At 46.8% G+C, this 25000-nt stretch overlaps 2 protein-coding genes across 2 annotated transcripts in view; both read right to left on the bottom strand.

Moving 5' to 3' along the window:
• LOC143515084 (synaptotagmin-7-like) overlaps nucleotides 1-6308 on the bottom strand; it is a 60419-nt gene extending 54111 nt beyond the window's left edge. The window contains exon 1 of the mRNA XM_077007022.1: nucleotides 6078-6308. Within this exon, the coding sequence (XP_076863137.1) occupies nucleotides 6078-6111 (34 nt within the window). The 5' untranslated portion in view covers nucleotides 6112-6308. The remainder of the gene's footprint in view (nucleotides 1-6077) is intronic.
• Nucleotides 6309-14796: 8488 nt separating this feature from the next.
• Nucleotides 14797-25000, bottom strand: part of slc25a22a (solute carrier family 25 member 22a) — a 15794-nt gene continuing 5590 nt past the window's right edge. Inside the window, exons 2-11 of the mRNA XM_077007023.1 lie at nucleotides 24435-24606; nucleotides 23183-23308; nucleotides 22988-23043; nucleotides 21454-21544; nucleotides 20473-20530; nucleotides 18203-18263; nucleotides 17443-17590; nucleotides 17148-17302; nucleotides 16663-16738; nucleotides 14797-16274 (exon numbers count right to left, since the gene is read on the bottom strand). Coding sequence (XP_076863138.1) covers nucleotides 16121-16274; nucleotides 16663-16738; nucleotides 17148-17302; nucleotides 17443-17590; nucleotides 18203-18263; nucleotides 20473-20530; nucleotides 21454-21544; nucleotides 22988-23043; nucleotides 23183-23308; nucleotides 24435-24454 — 945 coding nt within the window. The 5' untranslated portion in view covers nucleotides 24455-24606 and the 3' untranslated portion in view covers nucleotides 14797-16120. The remainder of the gene's footprint in view (nucleotides 16275-16662; nucleotides 16739-17147; nucleotides 17303-17442; nucleotides 17591-18202; nucleotides 18264-20472; nucleotides 20531-21453; nucleotides 21545-22987; nucleotides 23044-23182; nucleotides 23309-24434; nucleotides 24607-25000) is intronic.

The raw sequence follows: 25000 nt of genomic DNA on the forward strand, positions 1-25000 counted from the left end.
TTATTCCTGTATCTCACGTTCAGTACCACACACAGGTTATTCCTGTATCTCACGTTCAGTACCGCACACGGGTTATTCCTGTATCTCACGTTCAGTACTGCACACAGGTTATTCCTGTATCTCACGTTCAGTACCGCACACAGGTTATTCCTGTATCTCACGTTCAGTGCCACACACAGGTTATTCATGTATCTCACGTTCAGTACTGCACACAGCTGAGCTTCAAGGGACACTGTGTCCCCCTTACGCAGGTTCTTACGCACTAAGGCTGGAATGAGTTCCTGCAGCAGGGTATAGCATTCATCTCTCAAACACCCTTTGATCTCTGACATCTCCCAGTGTGTGTATGTCCTTCACTTACACCCCCCACACACACACACAAGTGATGTCAGTGCTTCACACTGCTTACATCCCTATTACATGGTTGTACTACTGTACTGTTCTACTCCGTCTGGCACCACAGTTGACAGATCAAACATTTTTGTTGAATTTATAAATTCAGAAAACATCGGAGTATTGCTTATTTTATTTCACACTATAATTACTACCAACAAAAACAGGTTCATACCTACATAGAATGGCCAGCTGATCTATTATATTTTCATCTCCAGCTTGTTGAACAGTGATGTCACCATGTGTCAGTCAGGGCCACATGTGATTGGCTAATGCAGGTGTGAGCGTCCCACTTCATCACTCCCCACAGGAGTGTCAGATCCCGCCGCCACTATGCCGTAGCACGCCCACCTCTGACCATACGGGCCTCCCGCCTCAGGTCAGTGCACAGCCACCATCGCCGAGTAATCTCCAGTGATAAAGTAGTGCAGAAATTAGTACGAAATCCATAAAAATATGAAAATTATTCAGTAACTGCTGTGCCTTATTAATCAACCACACTGAAAGTAGAATGAAAGTTGTGTAGTTCGGAGAGCGAGGCTAGCGGGTGAACTCAAGCGCATGACTGATTATGAATTTGGAAACTGAAATCAATTATATGGAGTATTAAAAATGGGTCCTTGGAGAGCAACAGTGCGCTACACCTTAGCTCGTGGACGGAGCGGGGACCCTTGCTCGGTCCTGCAGAGACGGGACATCTGAAAGATGTCTGCTCCACTTGCACAAGCCTTTGTTGGAAAACCAGGCACAGCGAGTGTGACTTAAACAGCATGACCGCCTCAGTGGAGGAACGGGTCCCTCATCCAGGGTAAACTCCTCCCTCTCGCCTGCCAATCAACGCCACTCGTGCTCAGAAACCGGGACTGGGCTAAGTGGGCCACCGAAGACGAAGGAAATGCCATGAGAAAGATGAAATGAATGTAGACACTTAATACAAAGCCAAATGTATAGAGAAGGCTTCAGCAGCCACCGATGCTAGCATCTAATATTCATGATGATTAAAAGGCCTAAGTGGAGAATCAATGTAATATGTCTACGTCTCCATAAGCAGGCAGGGTCTTAAAGTCAATGTCACTCCTCACTTATCCCCACCATAATGGCCTGCTGCAGGTTTCCAATTATCGTGACGTGTAAGTCCAAGTTCAGGTAAAATTCTTCAGCTGAAAACGTCAATGATAAGAGCTCACAGGGCTTCTGTGGGTCACTCCGAGGTACCAGTGCACTGAAGCACTCCCAGATAAAGACAGCTACTGTGGTGTTGCGCATTTTCTGTCCAATTTAAATGCTACTCTTCCACAGATGCATTTTTTACCATAGTCCATGGTGACACTGCAAGCAGCATTTTCATGCCGTCTTTTCTGCCGTCTTTTCCATTAGTGTCTCTACCCCTCCCCACCCGTCTCCACCCCATCTTCACCCCCCACCCAAAACTGACCCACCACGCAGCCTCCAACCAGACCACCAACCACATGAATAATACATGAACCATCAATCATTCACATACATTACACTCCTGTCATTTCCTCAGCCTAGCAATGACATCACACACACACACAAACACACACACATGTAATCTTGCCCCTTCTGTCCCATTCTAAACCACTTAATCCACATGTCCCTTCCTCACACATAATAACCAGTCAGTATACTGAAACATTAGCTCCTTGGTTGCACATGTACCCTTAACAGCACTGTCACACACACACACACACCTGCCCAACTCCAGCAAAAGCATGCATGACTGATTATGTATTTGGAAACAGAAATCAATTATATGGAGTGAGTTAGTCTCTTCGTTACATAAAGCATGCACGGAATTCAATATTTTGTGTGCATGTGTGTGTGTGTTTAAGTGTGTGTTTGTGTGTGTCTGTGTATGCATTTAAGAACAATATGGTCCATTAAACTCTGTCTTTCAACATGAGTGAGGAACTCCTTTGAAGGAACACCCACTCTAAACAGCTGATCAGGCTTCAGCATTTGTTATGGATGCTATCAAATATCAGAACTGTGGTATTTTCACACGAAACAGCTTTTGTTTTGCAGTTTCAACACATTACTAAAACACAATACCCATATGCCGGTATGGCCCAGAGTAAACAAACAGTTAATGACTTTCTATAAAGTCTACTGTGTGGCTTATTGTAAGATCACATCTGCCACACAGTATTGAAAACAGACTGATAAAGACTGTTCTCTTACAACATTGAGAATAGCACATAATTCTTACAGAAATGGCACATAATGGCAGATGTAACTGAAATAAATAAGCTAAATGGAAAATTATTAGAAAACAGACATAGTAAAGAAATAATAAAAAGCGTATTATAACAAATTACAGTTATGTTGTTCCTGCTCTTTGATATTTGCTTTCCAATCTATGTTCCAATATTATGTTTCCAATGTTTTTTTCAGACATTAGCTACCAAATGTAGAAATGTAAACATCCAGTCAGATATGCAAGGCTGCATACGGACCACAAGGAGGATCGTTACCGCTGACAAACAAAAGAACTGTTACGACAACTTGTAAGATTTGCATAGAGACAAAGGCCTACCTTCGTCAAATTTGACGGATTATAAAATAAACATTTCAGCATTGTTGCCATTGTTTCACCACTAAGGCTGCACTCTGTTTCATCATGGTGCCATGTTTAGACACGACTCCCAGCTGTCAGGAACCCAGTGCCTGGGCTACGGCAGCGATGGTCCACTCTGTCACCGGTTGGACTTGTTGTGCAAGACGGCAGTAGATTCACAGGAGATGGCACTGGTCCATTAGCAATGTGAGGAAGTTGTTAAACACAAGTGGAACTATACCAGTAATCTTGGAACCTCAGTTTTAAATTGAAAATGTACAAACATATACTGGTTTGGAGGATGTGCAAACCAATCGTATATATTCTGTAAACCAATCTAATCTGTACTGTAAACTAGTACCAGTTACTGTATGCAGTACTGTAATGCAGTCACATGTGTACTGAAAACAAGTTCCAGCTGTACAGTAAACCAGTCCCATCTATACTGTAAACCTGTCCTATATATACTGTAAACCAGTCTTATCTGTACTGTAAACCAGTTCTAGCTATACTGTATCCCAGTCCCATCTGTACTGTAAACTAGCCCCACCTGTAATATAATCTAGTTCAAGGTGTACAGTAAACCAGTCCCATCTGTACTGTAAACTAGCCCCACCTGTAATATAATTCAGTTACAGGTGTACAGTAAACCATGCCCCTCCTGTACTGTAAACCAGCCCCACCTGTAATATAATCTAGTTCCAGGTGTACAGTAAACCAGTCCCATCTGTACTGTAAACCAGCCCCACCTGTAATATAATCTAGTTCCAGGTGTAAAGTAAACCAGTCCCATCTGTACTGTAAACCAGCCCCACCTGTAATATAATCTAGTTTCAGGTGTAAAGTAAACCAGTCCCATCTGTACTGTAAACCAGTCTCAGTTATACTGTTACCATGTCCCATCCATACTGTCACCCAGTTGCATCTATAATGTACCCCAATTCCATGTGTACTGTAACCCAATCCCATGTGTACTGTAACCCAATCCGAGCTGTACTGCAACAAGTCCTTAGGTCTGACCACACAGTGTACAGTTTTGGCTTTGAGTACAGTTTTTGATCCCAGTAACCCACTCCCATTTATTCAGTGTTCTTAAATGAACCATTTTGCATGCAATAAAGACAGGGTTGAAGGACAATGCTTTGTGGAACGCCCAGTGGCAGTGCAAACAGAGCATTAATGACAACATATTCCTTTCCAAAGCGACAGTTTACTGAGTGAATGACTTGCACTGTCTCACAGGGGAGGGTGGAGCATATCACATTGTACTCCAACCACATGGTCATTCAGATGAAGAAATGGTGGTGTTTATAAGGCTAGCCTTTCACTTTACTGTCATACCAGAGAGAGGGATGTTACATTACTTATGATGGGGGTGTTAAAATACTTTATTGCAATAAGTAATCAAATAATACCAAAACAAGCCAAAAAGTTAAAGAAGCACAAAGAAATGAAGGACCCTAATTACCTACTAGGTTTTCTATTATATGTTTATGAAAAAAAATACTTTTCTATTCTGTTCTAGGAATATCAAGATATTATGCGGTTTATCAAACCAAAGGAGAAACCAGAAGCGCATCCTTCTTATGTAAAACGGAAACAAAGAACAGGATACCAGTCGATCCCCTAACCGTGTATGTATGACACGACTTGGGCTCAATTCGATTTTGTCTTTTGTTGAGTTGCGAATGAAGCACTTAAATGTGACGGCAAATGAAAAGAGGAATGATGCGCTAAACACACACGATGACTGCACCGTGTCCCTGTAATCCCGGACACACATCTGGGGCATCATTGCTCCACCTTGAGACGCGCCACGAATTCAGAGCGCCGGACGGAACCGTGGGACACACTGCGCGAAGCAACGGTAGCCACAGGCCTGTCTATCTATCTATTTATCATTCTGTCTATCTATCCGTCAACATCATCATGACCATTTCTCAGTCAAGCATAGATTCTTCATCACGTGTAGCGCTCCCACGTGCCAAAATTAACAATCCTAGAAAAGTCTAATCATCAAACTGATAATAGTTTAGTACGCGCGTACGTTTGTGAACGGGTATCACTAATAACACGCAGATGCATTTATGCTGTATCATTAATAAACTGTTTATTATAAACATATCCACCTCGGTGATTGCACTAAATACTACGACTATCCAAAAGCAGCGGCGCTCCGACCTGACCCAGTCCGTAGCATCGTCCTCCCCATCCCTACATACTAGGACCCACGGAGCACTCCTTATCGCATTAACAGAGGACGATTAGCTCACATTAAAGAGAGATGGGCAGAACCACGACTCCCCTGTCCTCTTTTCCTGTCCCACACTCTCTGTCCCCTAGCGCGCTGGGTGGCCGCAGGTGTTGCACGCCTAACCTGAAGGTTTCACTCGTAATTGCAATTATCTCCTTCATGCCCCGCAGAGAATTCATTGTACTCGGTACCGGCCAGGGACACCGGGACGAAATTGTAGTGGACATCCCGTAAAACGTGGATCACGTATCAGAAACACGTGGGGGGGATTACACAAACAGACGCCACCTTTCACCGATCGGTTCTTATGGATTATTTTTTCGTCAAACACCCTTTGAGAATTTCTATAAGAGATCCTTAACCCGCTCGGTTCCTGCCTGGAGGGACCCAGGAGCAGACACTCGTCCTAGCCGTGATTGCTTTGACCTTGTGTTTTGCTGTCCTGTCGAGTACTGTTCGTATTCAACCTAACAAGACACAGTATCGGAGCAGCTCGTCCAACAAGTAGCTACCCGTCACGTCTTAAGGAACGATTTATCATCTGTGATGCGATCAGCTGATGGCTGTATTTAGGAGACCATCTCGTGTCATCCTGCTCTTTACCTGCCGTCGACACCACCGGACAGCGGATGACAATGTCAAATAGTCATTAGTGTTCATCTGACAGCTCTGTTTGATAACGGTCTGTCCAAAACTAGAGGACCGACTGGCCGATGCAGTGACCTGCTGACAGACGAACACTTGTGCACGACCAGCATCCCAAAGCACCATGACACATCTCACTGGAGCATCTCACTCCAGCTGCACCTAAAACTGACATCTCCAAAGTGCCACTCTCCTAAAGCGTCTTACCTTTGCTATTGTCCTCTTCTCTGTTCAAATACATGGCTGTGGGTTCACTCTTCGACGGCAGCGACGTTAGTTGAGTGTCTTAACGTTACTCCACCGGGGAAACTCTCGCGCCCTTCCGCGGCTTCTTGCTGTTTATTGTCTTGTTGCTCGGCTGGAGTACGGGCGAGCTCCGGAGTCCTCCCAGAATTACGCTCGAGCAGGTTGTCTCCGTCTCTCTCTCTCTCTCTCTCTCTCTCTCTCTCTCTCTCTCTCTCTCTCTCTCTCTCTCTCTCTCTGTGTGTGTGTGTGTGTGTGTGTGTGTGTGTGTGTGTGTGTGTGTGTGTGTGTGTGTGTGTGTGTGTGTGTGTGTGTGTGTGTGTGTGTGTGCACTCACACACACAATGACGCGCTACGAGACATTGGAGAGAAACTGCTTTAGAACTGTAAGCAAGAACAAACTTGTGCAGACCGAAGACAGACCGAACGACGGTCTCTATGTGTTGTAAAGATTTTGTGCATGTTCTTGGCTTTAGTCTAATGTATTACAGAACGCAACGCACTAAAAAAGGGTCGTTAATGTTCATCTCCTAAAGGCAACAGCAGAGGCGGGTGCACGGGCGTGACGGCGCGTGAGTGACGGGGTGTAGCCTCTTAACAATTACACAACATCCAATTAACGCTGCGGTGGTAGAGACTCGCGTCTCTCAGGTGAAACTGTAGGTCGTTCTGCAGGTGTGTCCCTGTTGGCCAAGCCGTCCCTGGACGCACGCGCCGCTCTTACCTCATCTACCTCGTCATATAGCCAACAACAAACCGTGCACGAGACGGGCGGCGCACGAGCGCCAGACCCATACCTCGCTGTCTCCGTCTTATTTGCTAATTGTGCAAGCCGCTCACGCCTTTGTAAGACGATCATAAGTTATATGTCAAAGTGGTGACTTCTGGTGGATTCTTCTCGCCACTGCAAGTGGCTTTAGCGTTAATTCATGTCCCTTTTACTTTACCATTTATTTTTACACCTTTTGTATAACGTTAGAAACTGATAGCCTCGCCCTTGGGTTTGTACCGAAGAGAGCGCGACCTCTCCATGGTTGTCGCTTACTAGAAATGTCATTGCTGGGCGCGGACATCTAATTTTGGTTGTCAGTAATCTTAGATTTTTACAGCCGTAACCTTGAGGGCTTTAATGTAGAACTAATGACATCCATCAGAGATCTACACTGATATCACTGTGCTCTGAGAGTCCCGCTGGCCGCCCGCCCTTCCCTGCCAAATTAGAGACAGAATGGAGCAAGTGCTTAAGTTCTCTCAGAGCCCATCTCTCACTCTCTCTCTCTCTCTCTCATCTCTCCTCTCTCTCTCTCTCTCTCTCTCTCTCACACACACACACACACACACACACACATTCACCAATCTGTAAGGTGGATTGAATAAAGTCAGTATAACGCAACCCTTTACCCTACCAGAGGGCGGAATGGGAGTTTACTTTCTAATTGCCACTACTGCATTATTTCGTAACTTACAGTTTTAGAGAACATTACAGTTTTAGAGACCAGGACTTTTGCCAGAGAAGAAGCACGTTCTCTTGAGAGATGAGAACCTGAAAAGATCTCAAATTGTGTTTGTCTGAGGGTTAATGACTGTCTAAGGCTACATCCCATTTAAAGTCATGATGTCTTTTAGCGGTCAGGTCACCAAGATAGATGAGGCTTCATTCTGAGCTAAGATGGCTTTGTGTCTGTCTGCTCTCTTTGAAGCCAATCCTTCTATTAACACACGCTGAGGGGGAAGGTACCTATTCCAAAACCAATAGTTCGTTTCCAAAGTCAACTGCTGTTCAGGTAGCAGCGTGTCGGGTAATGACATGTCTAACAATGTGTCATCATGACACCACACCAGGTATCAGAACATTAAGTCTGTTAACTCAAGCTCTGTCCTTTGTGGTTAAGCAGGTTAATTCACTAAAGCATCTGAACCCCAGATTTTTTAAACATTCCACTATTACACTGATATGAAATTGTTGTATGGATAACTCCTCACTCAGTGATGTGTGAAATGGTGTCATCTGGCCTTTCGTTCAGCACCTGCTCTGGAATGGGCCCAGGCCCAGTAAATCTGCTGTTCCACGGTTTTGGCTCGGTGATGCTTAGGAAGGCCTTCCTTGATTTGAGTCTGATATCAGCGGTGCTTGTGTACTGCCCCTAGAGCATGTAGTGTCTGACCACCACACATACACAACCTGCCAAACTCTCCTGGTTCCCCTGGTTCAAACGATGCTATTTGGGACGCCAGAGCCTAAAGTCTCTGCACTGATTCCTGAGGCTTGATAACAGTGTCGGCAAATGCTGAACTGTATCCAGTGTTATTATGTATCAGGAGCGTATCAGTAAATAGTTCTGTGGTCACTATAGTCAATTTCTAGTGTTCCACTTCATGTGGGATACTGTTACACCCAAACTGGTTATTTTAAGATAGCATCCATTAGAAAACATACAGTCAAACAAACAAAAATACTGTATCTGTATGCATGTATATGTGCTGTATGTATCCATGCAAGTGTGTGTGTGTGTGTGTGTGTGTATGCTGTATTTGTATCTGTGTGTGTGTGTGTGTGTGTGTGTGTGTGTGTGTGTGTGTGTGTGTGTGAGATTCCCCAGACACAGCATACTGGCAGTGTGTTGTTCTCGTCACAGATGTGCCCCAACCCCACACACACACACACACACACACACACACACACACACACACACACACACACACACACACACACACACACACCATTCTCTATAAGTATTCCCATCCCCATATTCCCTTCTGAAAAAAGCTGATTTCCATTGATTTAGTGACCTATATACACACCTCCCCTGCCTGCTACTGCACATGCTCACTCTGGGTGTCTGGTCATTCCTCCGGCTGCAGCTCTTCATAGACCCCCCCCCCCCATGCTTTTCTCTTCATACTCCCCCTCTTCCTCTTGTCCTCTTCCTCCTCCTCTCTCTCTCTCTCTCTCTCTGGCTGCAGTGCACTGGGGGCTAATAATAGTTCGGGGTGGAGGCTCGGAGCAGTCATGAGGTTCACAAAGGGAGATGTTTAATATACACATATACCTCGTCATATAGCCAACAATATAATATATCACAAACACACATGCACAACAATTTGCACAGATGCATAATTAGCTCTTTAATATCAAAGACCTCACAAAGGCACCTCTGGCTCTGATTTCTATATTTTTACGTGATGATGATATTACCAAGGACGGCACAATGGCACGGTGTTATGATAACGATGGACCACGTGTCCAGTCCTGACACGAGGAGAAACCAGAGCATGAGGTCAGTTGGCGTTTCACTACCAGGAGAGCAGATCAAGTCCCAGCAGACAGGGAGCTCCACCAGCTCCACCAGCTCCTCCAGCCCTGTTGTGCCACGTTAAGTGCAGTGACTGCTGGCTCTGTGATGTTGTCACAACAGGGACTCTGTGTATTTCCAAGTGGTAGTGTGTTCTTGCTTTGCATGACATGCCGGGCATGATTGTGTTATTGTTGTGACTCTGAGAGTAGGGGATTTAGTGCTAGTGAGGGTTGTAACTGTAGGAGTCTGACACAGGAGATCTGCTTGATGAGGTGGTTCCAGTGGAGTGTGCTACACCGCTCGATAAGAAAGCCAAACATGAAATAATACCTGATTCAAATCCCACTTGGATGCTCACTTGTGCTTATATTTGTGACTGTTTTTCTACCTTCGCGAGACACTCGAATTGCTGCCACAGGCAAATTGTTCATCATCAAAGTAGAAATGAAATAAAATTAATGAGTCTTCACCAGCCAAAGCTTCAGTAACCGCATTTCCCAACGTTTAGCAAGATATACGACGGTAAATTATGCATATATTTTTCTTCTCTTTTTTTTTGTCAAGTGTGTTTCAAGTCCTTGGCGTTTACATCACGACGTTAGAATCACAGCCTTCTTATAGTATTCTGAAAAGTATTCAATATTCTGTGACGCTAGAGTGACATCTGGTGGCCAAACATATGTTTTACTCAAAGCACAATGACCTTGAGAAACCTCAGAAATTTAAATGTTATTCAAATCTTTTTTCACAAGTTTTAATAGTTACTACTTTGATGGTTAATAGTTAGATGGTTACTTCATAACTGAACTGAAAGAAAGAAGGCTAGGAAATCCTCATAAAACTCATTTTATTGAACAACAATCTGTGATGAGGAATACAATATATATCGACTGTCCATGTTTTGCATGGTAAACAATAACTAAAACAACTGCAGTATTTCAGCTCCATATCTTTCACACTTAAATATCTTCACATATATTTCCCCATCCTGGAGAGACAAAGGGAGATGTTGGATTGTGTGTGCAAGTGTTTTAAAGTGCTTCGTTGCACTATTCCTCTTGGAGGAAGAAGACGAAGGCGTTAAGAGGTCTGGGGGGTTCTACAGTCTATAAAGACATTGCATTACATGATAGTGTTGTAGATATGTGAGGGGCTTCTTCTAGTTGCTATGGTGTTCTTGTCTCCTTCTTATTGCATATAGGTAAGCTGGTTGTTATATAGTCATCAATATTCTTCATACAGACATGACAAAGTCAAGTATTTGCTAACTAACATCTAAACTACTAAATGGGAGTAGTATCTCCCATTACTTATAATTGGTTATAATGTTCAGAGGTACATTCTCTGGTTTGTATTAATATTTAAAATAATCAATACATTAATTTTTTGTACAATGGTTTTGCTGTGAAAATCACATTTTATAACTAAGTTATTCCAAACAATCTAGTCATGTGAAGACTATATGGATTACGTGTGTGTGTGTGTGTGTGTGTGTGTGTGTGTGTGTGTGTGTGTGTGTGTGTGTGTGTGTGTGTTTAGAGATTGTGCTTTGTGCTCCTGGTGATTGTAAATATAAATGTTCTTTTTGGTGTCTCTGCCTGTCCATGCGGGACAAGGGCAGGTGAGGACAGGGGAGACAAATGGGGGGACAGACATTCAATTCAGCATTACAACATGAAATAAATGTACTACAGACACACACCCACCCAGACCCACCCACGTATGCAAATAGCCTCACGTACACATACACACACTTACATACACTTTACACAACCCCTATGCAATACATCACCAATTTCCACTTTACAGTCAAGTTCACAGCTGAAAAGACAATTACAATTAAATTATAAAACCTGAAAGTTTTCAAAATAGCACAATTTGGAAAAAGTTTATATGTGTACACAAAGTAAAATCACAGAGTCTCATGAGATGAAAATTTAAAGTAAGACAAAACAGGTCCAGTAATCACTGGTTGGTGAGCTAGAACAGAATACAGGAACTCATTTGGAATGTGCCAGATGAGAGGACGAAGCAAAACCCAGCTGACAGCAGAACCAGATCAAGGCAAATGTGGAGATCAAGATCCCAGGGTCACAGGTCACAGGGCCATCAGGTCACAGGTCACAGGGCCATCAGGTCACAGGGCCACAGGGCCATCAGGTCACAGGTCCCAGGGCCATCAGGTCACAGGGCCACAGGTCACAGGGCCATCAGGTCACAGGTCCCAGGGCCACAGGGCCATCAGGTCACAGGTCCCCGGGCCATCAGGTCACAGGGCCACAGGTCCCAGGGCCATCAGGTCACAGGTCCCAGGGCCACAGGGCCATCAGGTCACAGGTCCCAGGGCCATCAGGTCACAGGTCCCAGGGCCACAGGGCCATCAGGTCACAGGTCCCAGGGCCACAGGGCCACCAGGTCACAGGTCCCAGGGCCATCAGGTCACAGGTCCCAGGGCCATGGGGCCATCAGGTCACAGGTCCCAGGGCCATGGGGCCATAGTGGCACAGGTCCCAGGTCCCAGGGCCATCAGGTCACAGGTCCCAGGGCCACCAGGTCACAGGTCCCAGGGCCACAGGGCTACGAGGTCACAGGTCCCAGGGCCATGGGGCCATAGTGCCACAGGTCACAGGTCCCAGGACCATAGTGCCACAGGTCCACAGGTTCCTGTGCCATAGTGCCACAGGTCACAGGTCCCAGGGCCATAGTGCCACAGGTCCACAGGTCCACAGGTCCCAGGGCCATAGTGCCACAGGTCCACAGGTTCCTGGGCCATAGTGCCACAGGTCACAGGTTCCAGGGCCACAGGGCTAACATATAAAGTTACTAGAGTATCTGATCTGTCAGTGAACCATCACAATGCAAAGGAACAGATGGCAAATATCAGTGAAAAGGAAAAGATGTAAACAATCCTGGTCTGTGCAGACCTTTAAACGCAGGGCTATCTGACCCAGGAACTCAGCCGTAGTTTATATACAACTACGCCATTATTAAAGAACACATGCTGATTTTTGTGTGTAAAGGGATTGGGCTGTTTAATGGACCTTCAAGAAGTGAAGCAACAGAAGAGCAGACCAGCTAACGAAACCTGTGCAGGAAGCTCCATGTGGACAGGCCTCTGGGTCACGGTTCTGTCTCGTAGCCCTGTTGGACTGACTACACCCCTCTGTTCAATGGCTTTTTCCTGTAGATCTACAAGCATTCTAACCCTACACAGCTAATCACCAGTGAGGTAGCCTGACAGCCGGCCTGGGGAAGAAAGGTAGTTTGTGCAGGGTTCTGGTCAGGGTCGTTTGTGCAGGGTTCTGGTCAGGGTTTGTCTGGCGGGTTTAAAAACGTCTTTCTCCATATTAGAAAGTCCGCCAAAGCCTGCAGACCTTGTCTGGGCTTCAGACACTCCACACTGCATATACAGGCCACATTATCTGCTGCATATGTAGGTCAGCACATGATCAACATGCAGCAGGCACAGGACGACTCGTCAGAGCGCCATACTGGGGCCTAGCAGCGCGGTACGGGTGAGGAGAAGGCGCCTCCTAGTGGAGGGCCGAGAAAGTGCACCGAGAGCTGATCTTTCTCAATGATGCCAGTCTGATGAAGTGCCATTAGGAAGGAAAAAAAAACAAACGAAAAAACCAAAACAAAACACCCAGCACGTGTGTAGGGGGAGAGTGTGGGGTAAATGTGCAAAATAAGCCACCATGTACAAAACAAAACTAAATAAAGTGTTCCATTATACATTATACATTATACAGTAATCAGCAATGAACATACAATCATACAAACACTAATTAAACAACAAATACAAATATATATTGGGTGTATGTTTTATATATATATATATATATATATATATATATATATATATATATATATATATATATATATATATATATATATATATATATATATAAGGAATTTAGATAAATATGCTTTCAATCCCAGCATATCAGAAAATGGAACATCAGTCGTCATGTGCTTTTGCCCTTTCACCGTGTGCAGGTGACGTGGCAGCCTGCTTTAAAATCCTCCCCTTCATGCCTCACCAGCCAATGGCAGGACATACTTGCCATGTGCACACAATGCATGATGGGAGTTTACATATGAGACAATCACAAAATTAAAAGGCATTAACAACCATAATCACAATTTTGCCCACTTCTTCTTGTTAACGTGAACTACCTAACACTCATACTTTGCATTCAGTTTTTGGCTTTCAAGAACAACAGAACTGCTTTCATCATGTGCCAGGCAGGCTGAGGGGCAGTTCCCCAGGCTGAGGGGCAGCTGAAGGTCAGGCTGTGGAGACTAGCGAGAAATTGGGAATCACAAGTAGCTGAAACAGCGCCACCCTCAGGACACAACACACTAGCTGCTACATCACCAAACGCGGACTCCTGACTGAGGCTTTAATCACTGCCCCAAGGCTGATGAAAAATGTCCTACTAAGAGAGTAAATGTCCTACTAAATGTGCAAGCTCGGGTTGCTGAAGCAGCTAAAAATGACATTTTAATCTGAAGTGCTGGTTAAATAAAGGAGCATTTAGTATTAGTTTCAAGCCCCAAATAAAGCTTATCGAAAGCTTGTTAACATCGGAGGGGAAAGAACTGAATGTTCCTCAGTGTCACAACTCTGCCAGTTCCATCTTCCCCCAGAGCTCTGCCTTTCTGAAAGGCGAGGCAAGGACCTGGAATAAGTTCCCACACAAAGAAAATGAAGATGCTTGTGACGGACTACCACCTTCTGGGGGCTGGTCTCACGTCAGGCCACTACACCAGGAAATACCTTCATTCCTGACACACATTGCGCTAGCATAAGGCTCTGAAAGCAGGGTCAAGTGTGCAGAGAGCAAACACGTTTGTCTGTCATGTGAATCTGTAAGCAGTCCTGATCCAGGTCCCGCCGTGCATGAAAGTCACTCTGAAAGGACACAGTTTCAGAACACACATATCTGGGATCGGCAGCAGCCGTCAACCTTCCGGAACCTTCTGGAACCTTCTGGAAGGGTAGAGGTCAACGTCCTCCTCTAGCCTCATGACTGGTTAGCTAATCTCTCAAGTGCTGTTAAAGGTAGGGCTAGTATAACAGACCCGTGAAACTGGACATTGCTACTTACTGCTCCTTTAAAGGAATGGCTCAGCAAAACAAATGAACAAAATGCTGTCTGACCTTTACTTTACTTGTTTATTTTTGCCCTTAAGCTAGGAAGCTAATGTTGGAAGTCTATCTTTTTTTCTCAGTGCTATGGATGACAAGTAAGCGAAGCCTATTCTATTCTATTCTATTCTATTCTATCTTTTCTGTAAACACACACCCATATCTTCCCGTCAAGTAATCCATCAAGTCCTTCATTGTAATCCCATGCCAGTATAATTTAAGACTCGGCATGATTTATCTATAGCAATTAACACAATTGAAAGGTTTGACATTATAATTTTTTTTTCCATAGCAACTAATTGGCTATCAAATCCCTGGCTACACCACCTGCACCCCACCCGACACACACCCCACCCGACACACACATCACCAGCCTCCCAAACTTGTACCAAGCAGACTGGGTTGTGTGTTTAGAGAAACAATTCCTGGTTATAGAGACTTCCTTTACTTATCAGCTCCAAGAGGCTCATAGCTATAAGGGCAAAGGGCAAGACTCACTTATGGCTGACGTGCTACATTTGGAGTAGGGGTACAGTAGGGACATTGGTGTTTTTAGTATAATGACCTGCTAAGTGTCAGCACTCCACACTCAGGTTGGAGCTGAGGGTTAGGGTTGTCGTTAGGGTTAGGGTTGACGTTAGGGTTCTTCACAGTTGTCCTCTGCATGACTCATGTTGTGTCATTGATTAACTCTGCAGAGATGAAAAGTTGTAGTGTGAAATGGCTGACATGTACCAGCTGGCCTTTGTGTAGTGCTACCAGCTCTTAACATCAGACTACAATCAGCATCTGTGTGTATTTGTGTGTGTGTGTGTGTGTGTGTGTGTGTGTGTGTGTGTGTGTGTGTGTGTGTGTGTGTGTGTGTGTGTGTGTGTGTGTGTGTGTGTGTGCGTGCCTGTGTGTGAACCCAGATCTATAGTCAGTCTGGGGCAGTTATCAGCTTTTTCATTACACACAAACCTGCAAGCATGTACACAAATATTGTGTACAGGTCATTCATGGATACAAACTCATCCCTAACTCCTCCAACGCTCTCAGAACGCTCTACAGTTTCCCTTTTTTTCAGCAAATAAAAACAAGATTAAAATCAAATCTGCAATAAATTAGCCCAACAAGGTCACTATTGTCATAATTGACAATGTAATCATCAACAGGAGAGTCCGTGTATGGCCTCACAAAGACCTGATCTCAATCTCCATAAGCGACCACTAAAACTACAACGTGTTTGACTCAGAAATGACAGACGAGAGCTTCTTGGTGAAGGCGGGACAATCTGGCGATCTCAGGCATCTTGGCTAATGCTCTTTCTGCATGTCACCTCTGGACTTCACATCATCATCACATTCATAAAGAAATACACACCTACTTTCACGAAACCCCACCGACACACTAATGTAAACACCTAACATGGGCTCCACGTCTGGGTCCGACCCTCCGGGGCGACGCGAGCAGCCGAGACGTGGAGGGGGCGCGGGGACGAGAGATGACCGGGGCCGTTAGCGAGCGCGGACACCCGAGGGTGGGGGGGAGGGGAAAGGGGCGGAGCCAGTGAGCTCTCAGTTGCTCCGCTTCGGCAAGGAGCCGAGGATGAATTCGCCCACGCCCAGGAAGTAGACGACCTGGGCGATGCCGAAGAGCGGTGCGATGACCAGTGCGCGGCAGTACGCCCCCTTCAGGAACGCTCCGGGTCCCTCATTGCGCAGAATCTTCCTGTGGTGCATCATGGGAATATGAGTTTAGGTAACTGAAATGTTAACAGGACATTCTCCTGATGTGTGGTTGTCCTATAAGTTGCTGTATAAGACCGCTGTAGTGTCTTCGGTTACTGGTTCTGTCATCATGTGACATTACATCTATGTTTTGTGAAGAATAGTCATTCTTATGCAAGTCATTTAAAAATGGAGCATATTTGGAAATCATGTTGACAGTGGTGAAACTGGGTCAAGGTGTCAATCGCTAACCTTTCTGATGACCTAGGAACTGAATGATTAACTCAATGCTGACCTTCATTCAATTAATTCTTTCAGAGCCAATAAATGAAAAAAGGGTAGTGAGGTCACCCACAGGAGCCAATAGGAACGAAGGGAAAAGACGTCACCTGATGCAGTCAGTCACTCCACTGTATGTATCCTCCTGACTTCCACGTGTTAGTGACTGCAACCTGGTTTTGATCACTGTAATACATTCACACACACACATACACACAAACACACACACCTGAATGTACAGATTCTACGCATAGATGACACACTGTCTCTGGTGAACTGCTACTTACTAGAAGCTCACACAAGCAGCACACTCACTCCTGTTCTGGCCTGTTTCTCCTGCACTGGCCTAACGTGGCTTCGTCTGTCATCCTGTAATGCTCTGTTCTGTCCTCTCAATAACATTTCCTGTTCATGTCTTGTCCTGTGGAGAAACTCACTTCCCAACCTGCACTTTTTTAGCTACGTCCACATGAAACCCCACAAAATGTCTGTCATCTCCGTCTTCCTGGCGTTTCCTGACTCTGGACTGCTATGCGGTGGAGGTCTCTCTCCCTGGCTGCCTCTTCCTGCCCTAACGGTGCCCTGAGCTCCTCACCATCCACAGGGTTAACCGCCACGGCTGCCGTGCTGCCCGCCACACAGCCGGACGCGAAGGAGACGTAGAATGGAGCGGTGCTCTCTGCCCCCCTCTTCCCCAGGTTATTCAGGTTAGCAAACAGAGGGAAGTAGATTATAGAGAAAGGAACATCCCTAGAGACACAGACAGAGAGCAGATACTGAGAGACTGAGAAATATAATCAAAATAGATTTGAGTGCGCATACAGGTGTGTGTGTATGTGTGTGTGTGTGTGTGTGTATGTGTGTGTGTGTGTGTGTGTGTGTGTGTGTACCTGAGCAGTGTAGCTCCCAGCCCTTTATAGAGTCCAGCAATGCCTTTTTCCCTCAGTAATTCTCGTGTGAGCTGCATGGCGGTTGGAGACTTCACATCCACCCCTGTCCCTGGGGACACCGCCTGTGGCATCAGCTTCCTCTGAGCAGCTATGGAAACCACACACGCGCGCGCACACACACACACACACACACACACACACACACACACACACACACACACACACACACACACACACACACAGGCTCTTGTGTCACTCCCACAGCACCACTGTGCTCAAAGCAGTCCACACTTCCCTGTACTGTACTACAAAGGATGTTCAGGCATACAGAGGAGCTGGGCTTAGACCAGTGCTACATATGCATTACCTCTAACTGCTAAATGGACTCAGATGAGGGATAATGTGGCTTGCACAGAGGTCTATTATTATCTAGTTATTCAGAACTAAGCTATGTTAACCTCATAGCAACGGCATTGTAGCATTACATTTTTAACAATCTGCATTACAAAAATGATCCTTATTATACAAGCATTAGCCCACTGAAGGATACTTTACAACGCCTCAAATGGGTGCTATTTCAATTTTGGCCACATGGGGGCAGAGTGTCATAATCTGTGCTTGAATGCTCCCTCCCTCTCCCTGGTCTCTGTGCACTGTTCTCCTGCTCGGTCTCCTATCACCCTGTGTATGTGTGTGTGTGTGTGTGTGTGTGTGTGTGTGTGTGTGTGTGTGTGTGTGTGTGTCTCATCTTCAGCCTCACCGATTCGGCCAGCGTCTTGCAGCTGAATCTTCAGCATCTCCATGGGTGTCGTAACAATGACCTGCCAACCACCCAGAAAGAGAGAGAGAGAGAGAGAGAGAGAGAAAGAGATGCATAATTTTTAATAAATTTTGATATTTTTTTTTATATCAAAATATAAAATTTCTTGCTTCTGTAAATCTCATCTCAATTTACTAGTAGTAACACCTGATCTAGTAATACATCATATTAGTTGTACATATCAGCTACAACTGACTCTGTAGAGGTCAGATGGGCGGCGAAGTCTCTCCGGTAACCGGCTTGTTCCCAACTCTCCTAGATGTGACGTCCTCATTAAAACCCTTCCCGCCTCTGATCAAGGCTCCTGACACTGCAAAGCCAACTAATCTTGTGATTCCAACTAATGCCATGTTTTAGTCCTTTGCAAACATCAGTGCAGCGCTAGACCACCAAACTAAGGCAAATAAACCAATAAATAGATAAATCAAAACATTTCCGTAATATTTTATGATGAACAGGACTGATATCCTAGCCTGTCGTAATGGAGCTATCTAATCGCGTCTAGTAACAGACCATACACACACACACACACACACACACACACACACACACACACAATGTGTGTGACCCATCTGTGAGATGGATAACATTACATATAAGCAACATTGGAAGCTAACAGAGGGTTCTGCGTTCATTCACAAACTTCCTTCTCCTCTCGATTCTCAGCCTCAGGAGTCACGGGAGGGTGGGATTATGGGAAAGACGCAAGCATGGGGAAGGACCTTGCACTCCAGGCAAATTAATCCACAAATGCTGTGCAGAATCATAATCTGCTCGTTTAGTCCCGGGTGGCCATGGTCTGATTCGCTGACATGGAATCCAATCAGGTTTGACCCAGCCATGTTTGACCCACTCTCATGGCGTCATGGAATTATACTGCATGTCACTAATGAGAATGAAGGGGTGAAGCAAACATGGCCACCAGAGACATAAATGCTAACTCCACCAGGTGTCTATACGCAACACCGTTATAAGCATACTGTGGTACACACTATATACTGTGGTACACACTACATACTGTGGTACACACTACATACTGTGGTACACACTATATACTGTGGTACACACTACATACTGTGGTACACACTACATACTGTGGTACACACTACATACTGTGGTACACACTATATACTGTGGTACACACTACATACTGTGGTACACACTACATACTGTGGACAGCCAGCCTTGATAATCCCTGCAGCGCAGCTTACGCTATAGGGGACCTCCAGAGGGAGATATTCTCAAATGAATGTTGCCTCATGTGAATCCAAAGGCTCTTAAGACTAAATAAGAATAACAGGTCTAAGCTCAGAACAGCTTCTCAGTCCCTTTGTTCTGTTCATGGTCAGTGGTGTTTGTATTTCTGGTTGCACGTGCAGTCGAACACAGTGTGTTTTACTGCTACTGTACATATGCACTGGCAAGAGAAAGACACACTGAATTACTGAGCCAGTACTTCATGGCCAGTACTGCTGGAACAATTTGGTCCTATAAATATAATTCTTACAAGTAATGAATACTTCTGTGTTCCATTTCTGGACATAATTTACACTTAACGAGCCTCAAGGTGTGTGTGTGTGTGTGTGTGTGTGTGTGTGTGTGTGTGTGTGTGTGTGTGTGTGTGTGTGTGTGTGTGTGTGTGTGTGTGTGTGTGTGTGTGTGATGTTTATCATAGTATGCCCCTGTGAAAATACATACATATGATCATGTGTTTGAACCGTGTGTACATTTAATGTTCCTTCTGTGCTTCTATGCCATTAATGAACCAAACACCACAAGCTGTCCTCTCAACAAACACCACAAGCTGTCCTCTCAACAAACACCACAAGCTGTCCTCTCAACAAACACCACAAGCTGTCCCCTCAACAAACACCACAAGCTGTCCTCTCAACAAACACCACAAGCTGTCCTCTCAACAAACACCACAAGCTGTCCTCTCAACAAACACCACAAGCTGTCCTCTCAACAAACACCACAAGCTGTCAGTCTTTATGTAGTTACCTACACCGCACTGTGTATGTAGAGGATGTGAATGAGGGCAAAAGAATGGTTTAACTTGGCTGGTCTCTTTTAGGCATTTTGAAGCAGATGAATGATGCAAAGTGTATAAGGGGGATGGGGTGAGGTGAACTTTGGGGAGTGACGGGGAACTTTGGAGGTGGGGGGGGGGGGGGGGGGGGGGGTTATGAGCTTTGTGGGGGGGGACTGACCTGGCATGTGCCTGCCCCACAGCCCGCCAACATCTCTCTGAACAAGGTGAGCTTCTGCCTGCAATGAAGAGCACGCATGAGATGGACAGAAAGAGAACAGTGTGTGTGTGTGTGTGTGTGTGTGTGTGTGTGTGTGTGTGTGTGTGTGTGTGTGTGTGTGTGTGTGTGTGTGTGTGTGTGTGTGTGTGTGTGCGTGTGTCTGTGTCTGTGTAAGGGAAACAGAGAGTGTGTGTATGACAGAGACAGAAAAAGTGTGTGTGTGTGTGTGTGTGTGTGTGTGTGTGTGTGTGTGTGTGTGTGAGTGTGTGAGTGTGTGTGTCTAAGAGTGTGTGTGATTGCATAAGAGAGACAGAGACAGAGAGAGAGTGTGTGTTAGTGTATGAGAGAGAGGGCCGTGACCTCTTAACCCTGAGATGGAGCATGCATCCATTCCAAGGAATGAAATCATGCGTTTGCTATCTGCTCACGCCCCTCATCTTAACAGAGGAAAGTCCATGTGGGCTCCGTGCTGCGTCCACACAGATCACACACACATATGCGCTCACACACACGTGCACTCCTGAACCCAATTAATAATTCACACTGTAAATGGGGGCAGACCGGTCAATAATTCACGGGCAGTTCCTGTTGCTGTGGTGACGCGTGCGTACGGGAGCCTTGACCAGGGAAGGTCGAGCTGTCATCTGAGCACAGACTCATGTCCTGCCTGGGTTTAATATTAATGTTTGCCATATGATAGCAGCAGGTTCACAACTCCACTCCTTTCCACATGAACAGTCCAGATGTTGGAGAGGCCTGCATTACTATGGGAAATGTGAACATATGTGGGCCTGTGGAGTACTTACTCACACAATTATGTCCTTTGTGTACGCATGTAGGCGGGTGTGTGAAGTGTCACCAGTGAGGACGTTGTTAAGTGTGTGTGTGTGTGTGTGTGTGTGTGTGTGTGTGTGTGTGTGTGTGTGTGTGTCTATGTCTCACCCGTCCTTGGAGAGGTGGAACCTGAAGAAATCATTGGCTGCCAACTTAATGGCCTTTTCTGGAGTAACGAGAGTCAGATTGACCGCAGCACCTGGAGACAAGACAGAGGGGCAGCACAGAGACACCTCAGGACACAGGGGCAGCACAGAGACACCTCAGGACACAGGGGCAGCACAGAGACACCTCAGGACACAGGGGCAGCACAGAGACACCTCAGGACACAGAGGCAGCACAGAGACATCTCAGGACACAGGGACAGCACAGAGACACCTCAGGACACAGGGGCAGCACAGAGACACCTCAGGACACAGGGGTAGGACAGAGACACCTCAGGACACAGGGGCAGCACAGAGACACCTCAGGACACAGGGGCAAGACATAGACACCTCAGGACACAGGGGCAGCACAGAGACACCTCAGGACACAGGGGCAGCACAGAGACACCTCAGGACACAGGGGCAGCACAGAGACACCTCAGGACACAGGGACAGTACAGAGACACCTCAGGACACAGGGGCAAGACATAGACACCTCAGGACACAGAGGCAGCACAGAGACATCTCAGGACACAGGGGTAGGACATAGACACCTCAGGACACAGGGGCAGCACAGAGACACCTCAGGACACAGGGGCAAGACATAGACACCTCAGGACACAGGGGCAGCACAGAGACACCTCAGGACACAGGGACAGCACAGAGACACCTCAGGACACAGGGATAGGACATAGACACCTCAGGACACAGGGGCAGCACAGAGACACCGCATGACACAGAGGCAGCACAGAGACACCTCAGGACACAGGGGCAGCACAGAGACAACTCAGGACACAGGGGTAGCACAGACACCTCAGGACACAGAGGCAGCACAGAGACACCTCAGGAAACAGGGGCAACACAGAGACAACTCAGGACACAGGGGCAGCACAGAGACACTTCAGGACACAGGGGCAGCACAGAGACACCTCAGGACACAGGGGCAAGACATAGACACCTCAGGACACAGGGGCAGCACAGAGACATCTCAGGACACAGAGACAGCACAGAGACACCTCAGGACACAGGGGTAGGACATAGACACCTCAGGACACAGGGGCAGCACAGAGACACCGCATGACACAGAGGCAGCACAGAGACACCTCAGGACACAGGGGCAGCACAGAGACAACTCAGGACACAGGGGTAGCACAGAGACACCTCAGGACACAGAGGCAGCACAAAGACACCTCAGGAAACAGGGGCAGCACAGAGACAACTCAGGACACAGGGGCAGCACAGAGACACTTCAGGACACAGGGGCAGAACAGAGACAACTCAGGACACAGGGGCAGCACAGAGACACTTCAGGACACAGGGGCAGCACAGAGACAACTCAGGACACGGGGCGACGCCCAGACACCTCAGCCCCCTCCTGATGGACGTCTGGACATCTGTGGCCTGACACTACACTGCTCCATTCAGAGGAATTTTGGATGGACGTTTATGGATAAATAAATGAATAAACCACACACTGTCACTCATCAGAAAACACCTACCTCTGTACATCCCAAAATAACCTTCTGACCGAATGGTTTTGATAAGGCAGTCTGACCTGTGCGTCCACACACACACACACACGTACAAGCACAGACACACAGACACAACAACCATCGTGAGAAAGCTGAGACAGTCTAATTCAAATGAATTGTCCATTCAGTGAGTGTCCGTGGCTGTGTTGTGTTCAAACACACATGCTGGTGTAGAGACGTGAGCCATTCTGCTGGTTCTGTAAGCGTGTCTTGGCCAAGTCAATGGGAAAGACACAGGTGACGCCAATCAGGCCAGCAACGCCCCCATTTATTAACTTGGCAGGCAAACTGGAAGGAAGAAGAAAGAGAAATATGTTAAGAGTTGAAGTGAGGAGTGAGAGAGGGACTCAAAGAAGGAAGGAGAGAGTTTTGTACAGATCAAGAAAGGCAAAAGATGAGTGGGTTGTGTGTAGTGGGGGATCAGAGTGTTCAGGAGGGTTGTGTGTAGTGGGGGATCAGAGTGTTCAGGAGGGTTGTGTGTAGTGGGGGATCAGAGTGTTCAGGAGGGTTGTGTGTAGTGGGGGATCAGAGTGTTCAGGAGGGTTGTGTGTAGTGGGGGATCAGAGTGTTCAGGAGGGTTGTGTGTAGTGGGGGATCAGAGTGTTCAGGAGGGTTGTGTGTAGTGGGGGATCAGAGTGTTCAGGAGGGTTGTGTGTAGTGGGGGATCAGAGTGTTCAGGAGGGTTGTGTGTAGTGGGGGTTCAGAGTGTTCAGGAGGGTTGTGTGTAGTGGGGGATCAGAGTGTTCAGGAGGGTTGTGTGTAGTGGGAGATCAGAGTGTTCAGGAGGGTTGTGTGTAGTGGGGGATCAGAGTGTTCAGGAGGGTTGTGTGTAGTGGGGGATCAGAGTGTTCAGGAGGGTTGTGTGTAGTGGGGGATCAGAGTGTTCAGGAGGGTTGTGTGTAGTTGGGGATCAGAGTGTTCAGGAGGGTTGTGTGTAGTGGGGGATCAGAGTGTTCAGGAGGGTTGTGTGTAGTGGGGGTTCAGAGTGTTCAGGAGGGTTGTGTGTAGTGGGGGATCAGAGTGTTCAGGAGGGTTGTGTGTAGTGGGGGATCAGAGTGTTCAGGAGGGTTGTGTGTAGTGGGGGATCAGAGTGTTCAGGAGGGTTGTGTGTAGTGGGGGATCAGAGTGTTCAGGAGGGTTGTGTGTAGTGGGGGATCAGAGTGTTCAGGAGGGTTGTGTGTAGTGGGGGATCAGAGTGTTCAGGAGGGTTGTGTGTAGTGGGGGATCAGAGTGTTCAGGAGGGCTGTGTGTAGTGGGGGATCAGAGTGTTCAGGAGGGTTGTGTGTAGTGGGCTGTGTGTGTAGAGTTACTTCACTCTTGTTTAGAAGAACACTACCCTAGCTCAGCAGTGAACACTACCTCCTGTTCACAGCTTCACGCCACATTTGATGGGAAAGACATGAGTCACCCTTACCTGATCTGTTTGTCAGCCATTTACGTTGGTCCACAACTCTTCAGTGCCTGCTTTTGTGCGTGTGTGCACGTGTGAGTACAGTTTTATTAATCGCCGTTAGCCAGACGGTGGAGCCTGTGTGCTTTCAGTGCGTCTGCCTTCCCATCCGCCGTTCCAGGTTGCCCGAGGGGACCTGGGGGGACACAGAGGGGCGGGGCTTAACTGGGCGAGGAGCCAGGCTGTCACTCAAACATTTCTGCCTCCTCATCCCTCACTCCAGCCCTGGCAGCCGCGCTGCAGGTCTAGGAAGAGTTCCCGTCTCACTCCGTCTCTCTCTCTCTCTCCGCTTTCGTCTGCGAAAGCAAACATTTGCGTGCGCACAAATCTGCCTTTTCCGCGGCTGCCCCGTCTGGAGGTGCGAGGCGTCCGGTGGTGCGGTGCGGCGAACAGAACAGACGTCTGAAGCTGATGGGGGGAGTGTTCAAGACAGCAGAGTGCTCCACTGAGCCCCTCTCTCCACCCCTCCCAGCAGCCAATCACGTCAGGCTCTGCGAACCGCCCCCTCCCCTCTTCCTCCCGTTCCCTCC

This window comes from Brachyhypopomus gauderio, chromosome 5, assembly GCF_052324685.1.
Source record: "Brachyhypopomus gauderio isolate BG-103 chromosome 5, BGAUD_0.2, whole genome shotgun sequence".
Taxonomy (NCBI): domain Eukaryota; kingdom Metazoa; phylum Chordata; class Actinopteri; order Gymnotiformes; family Hypopomidae; genus Brachyhypopomus; species Brachyhypopomus gauderio.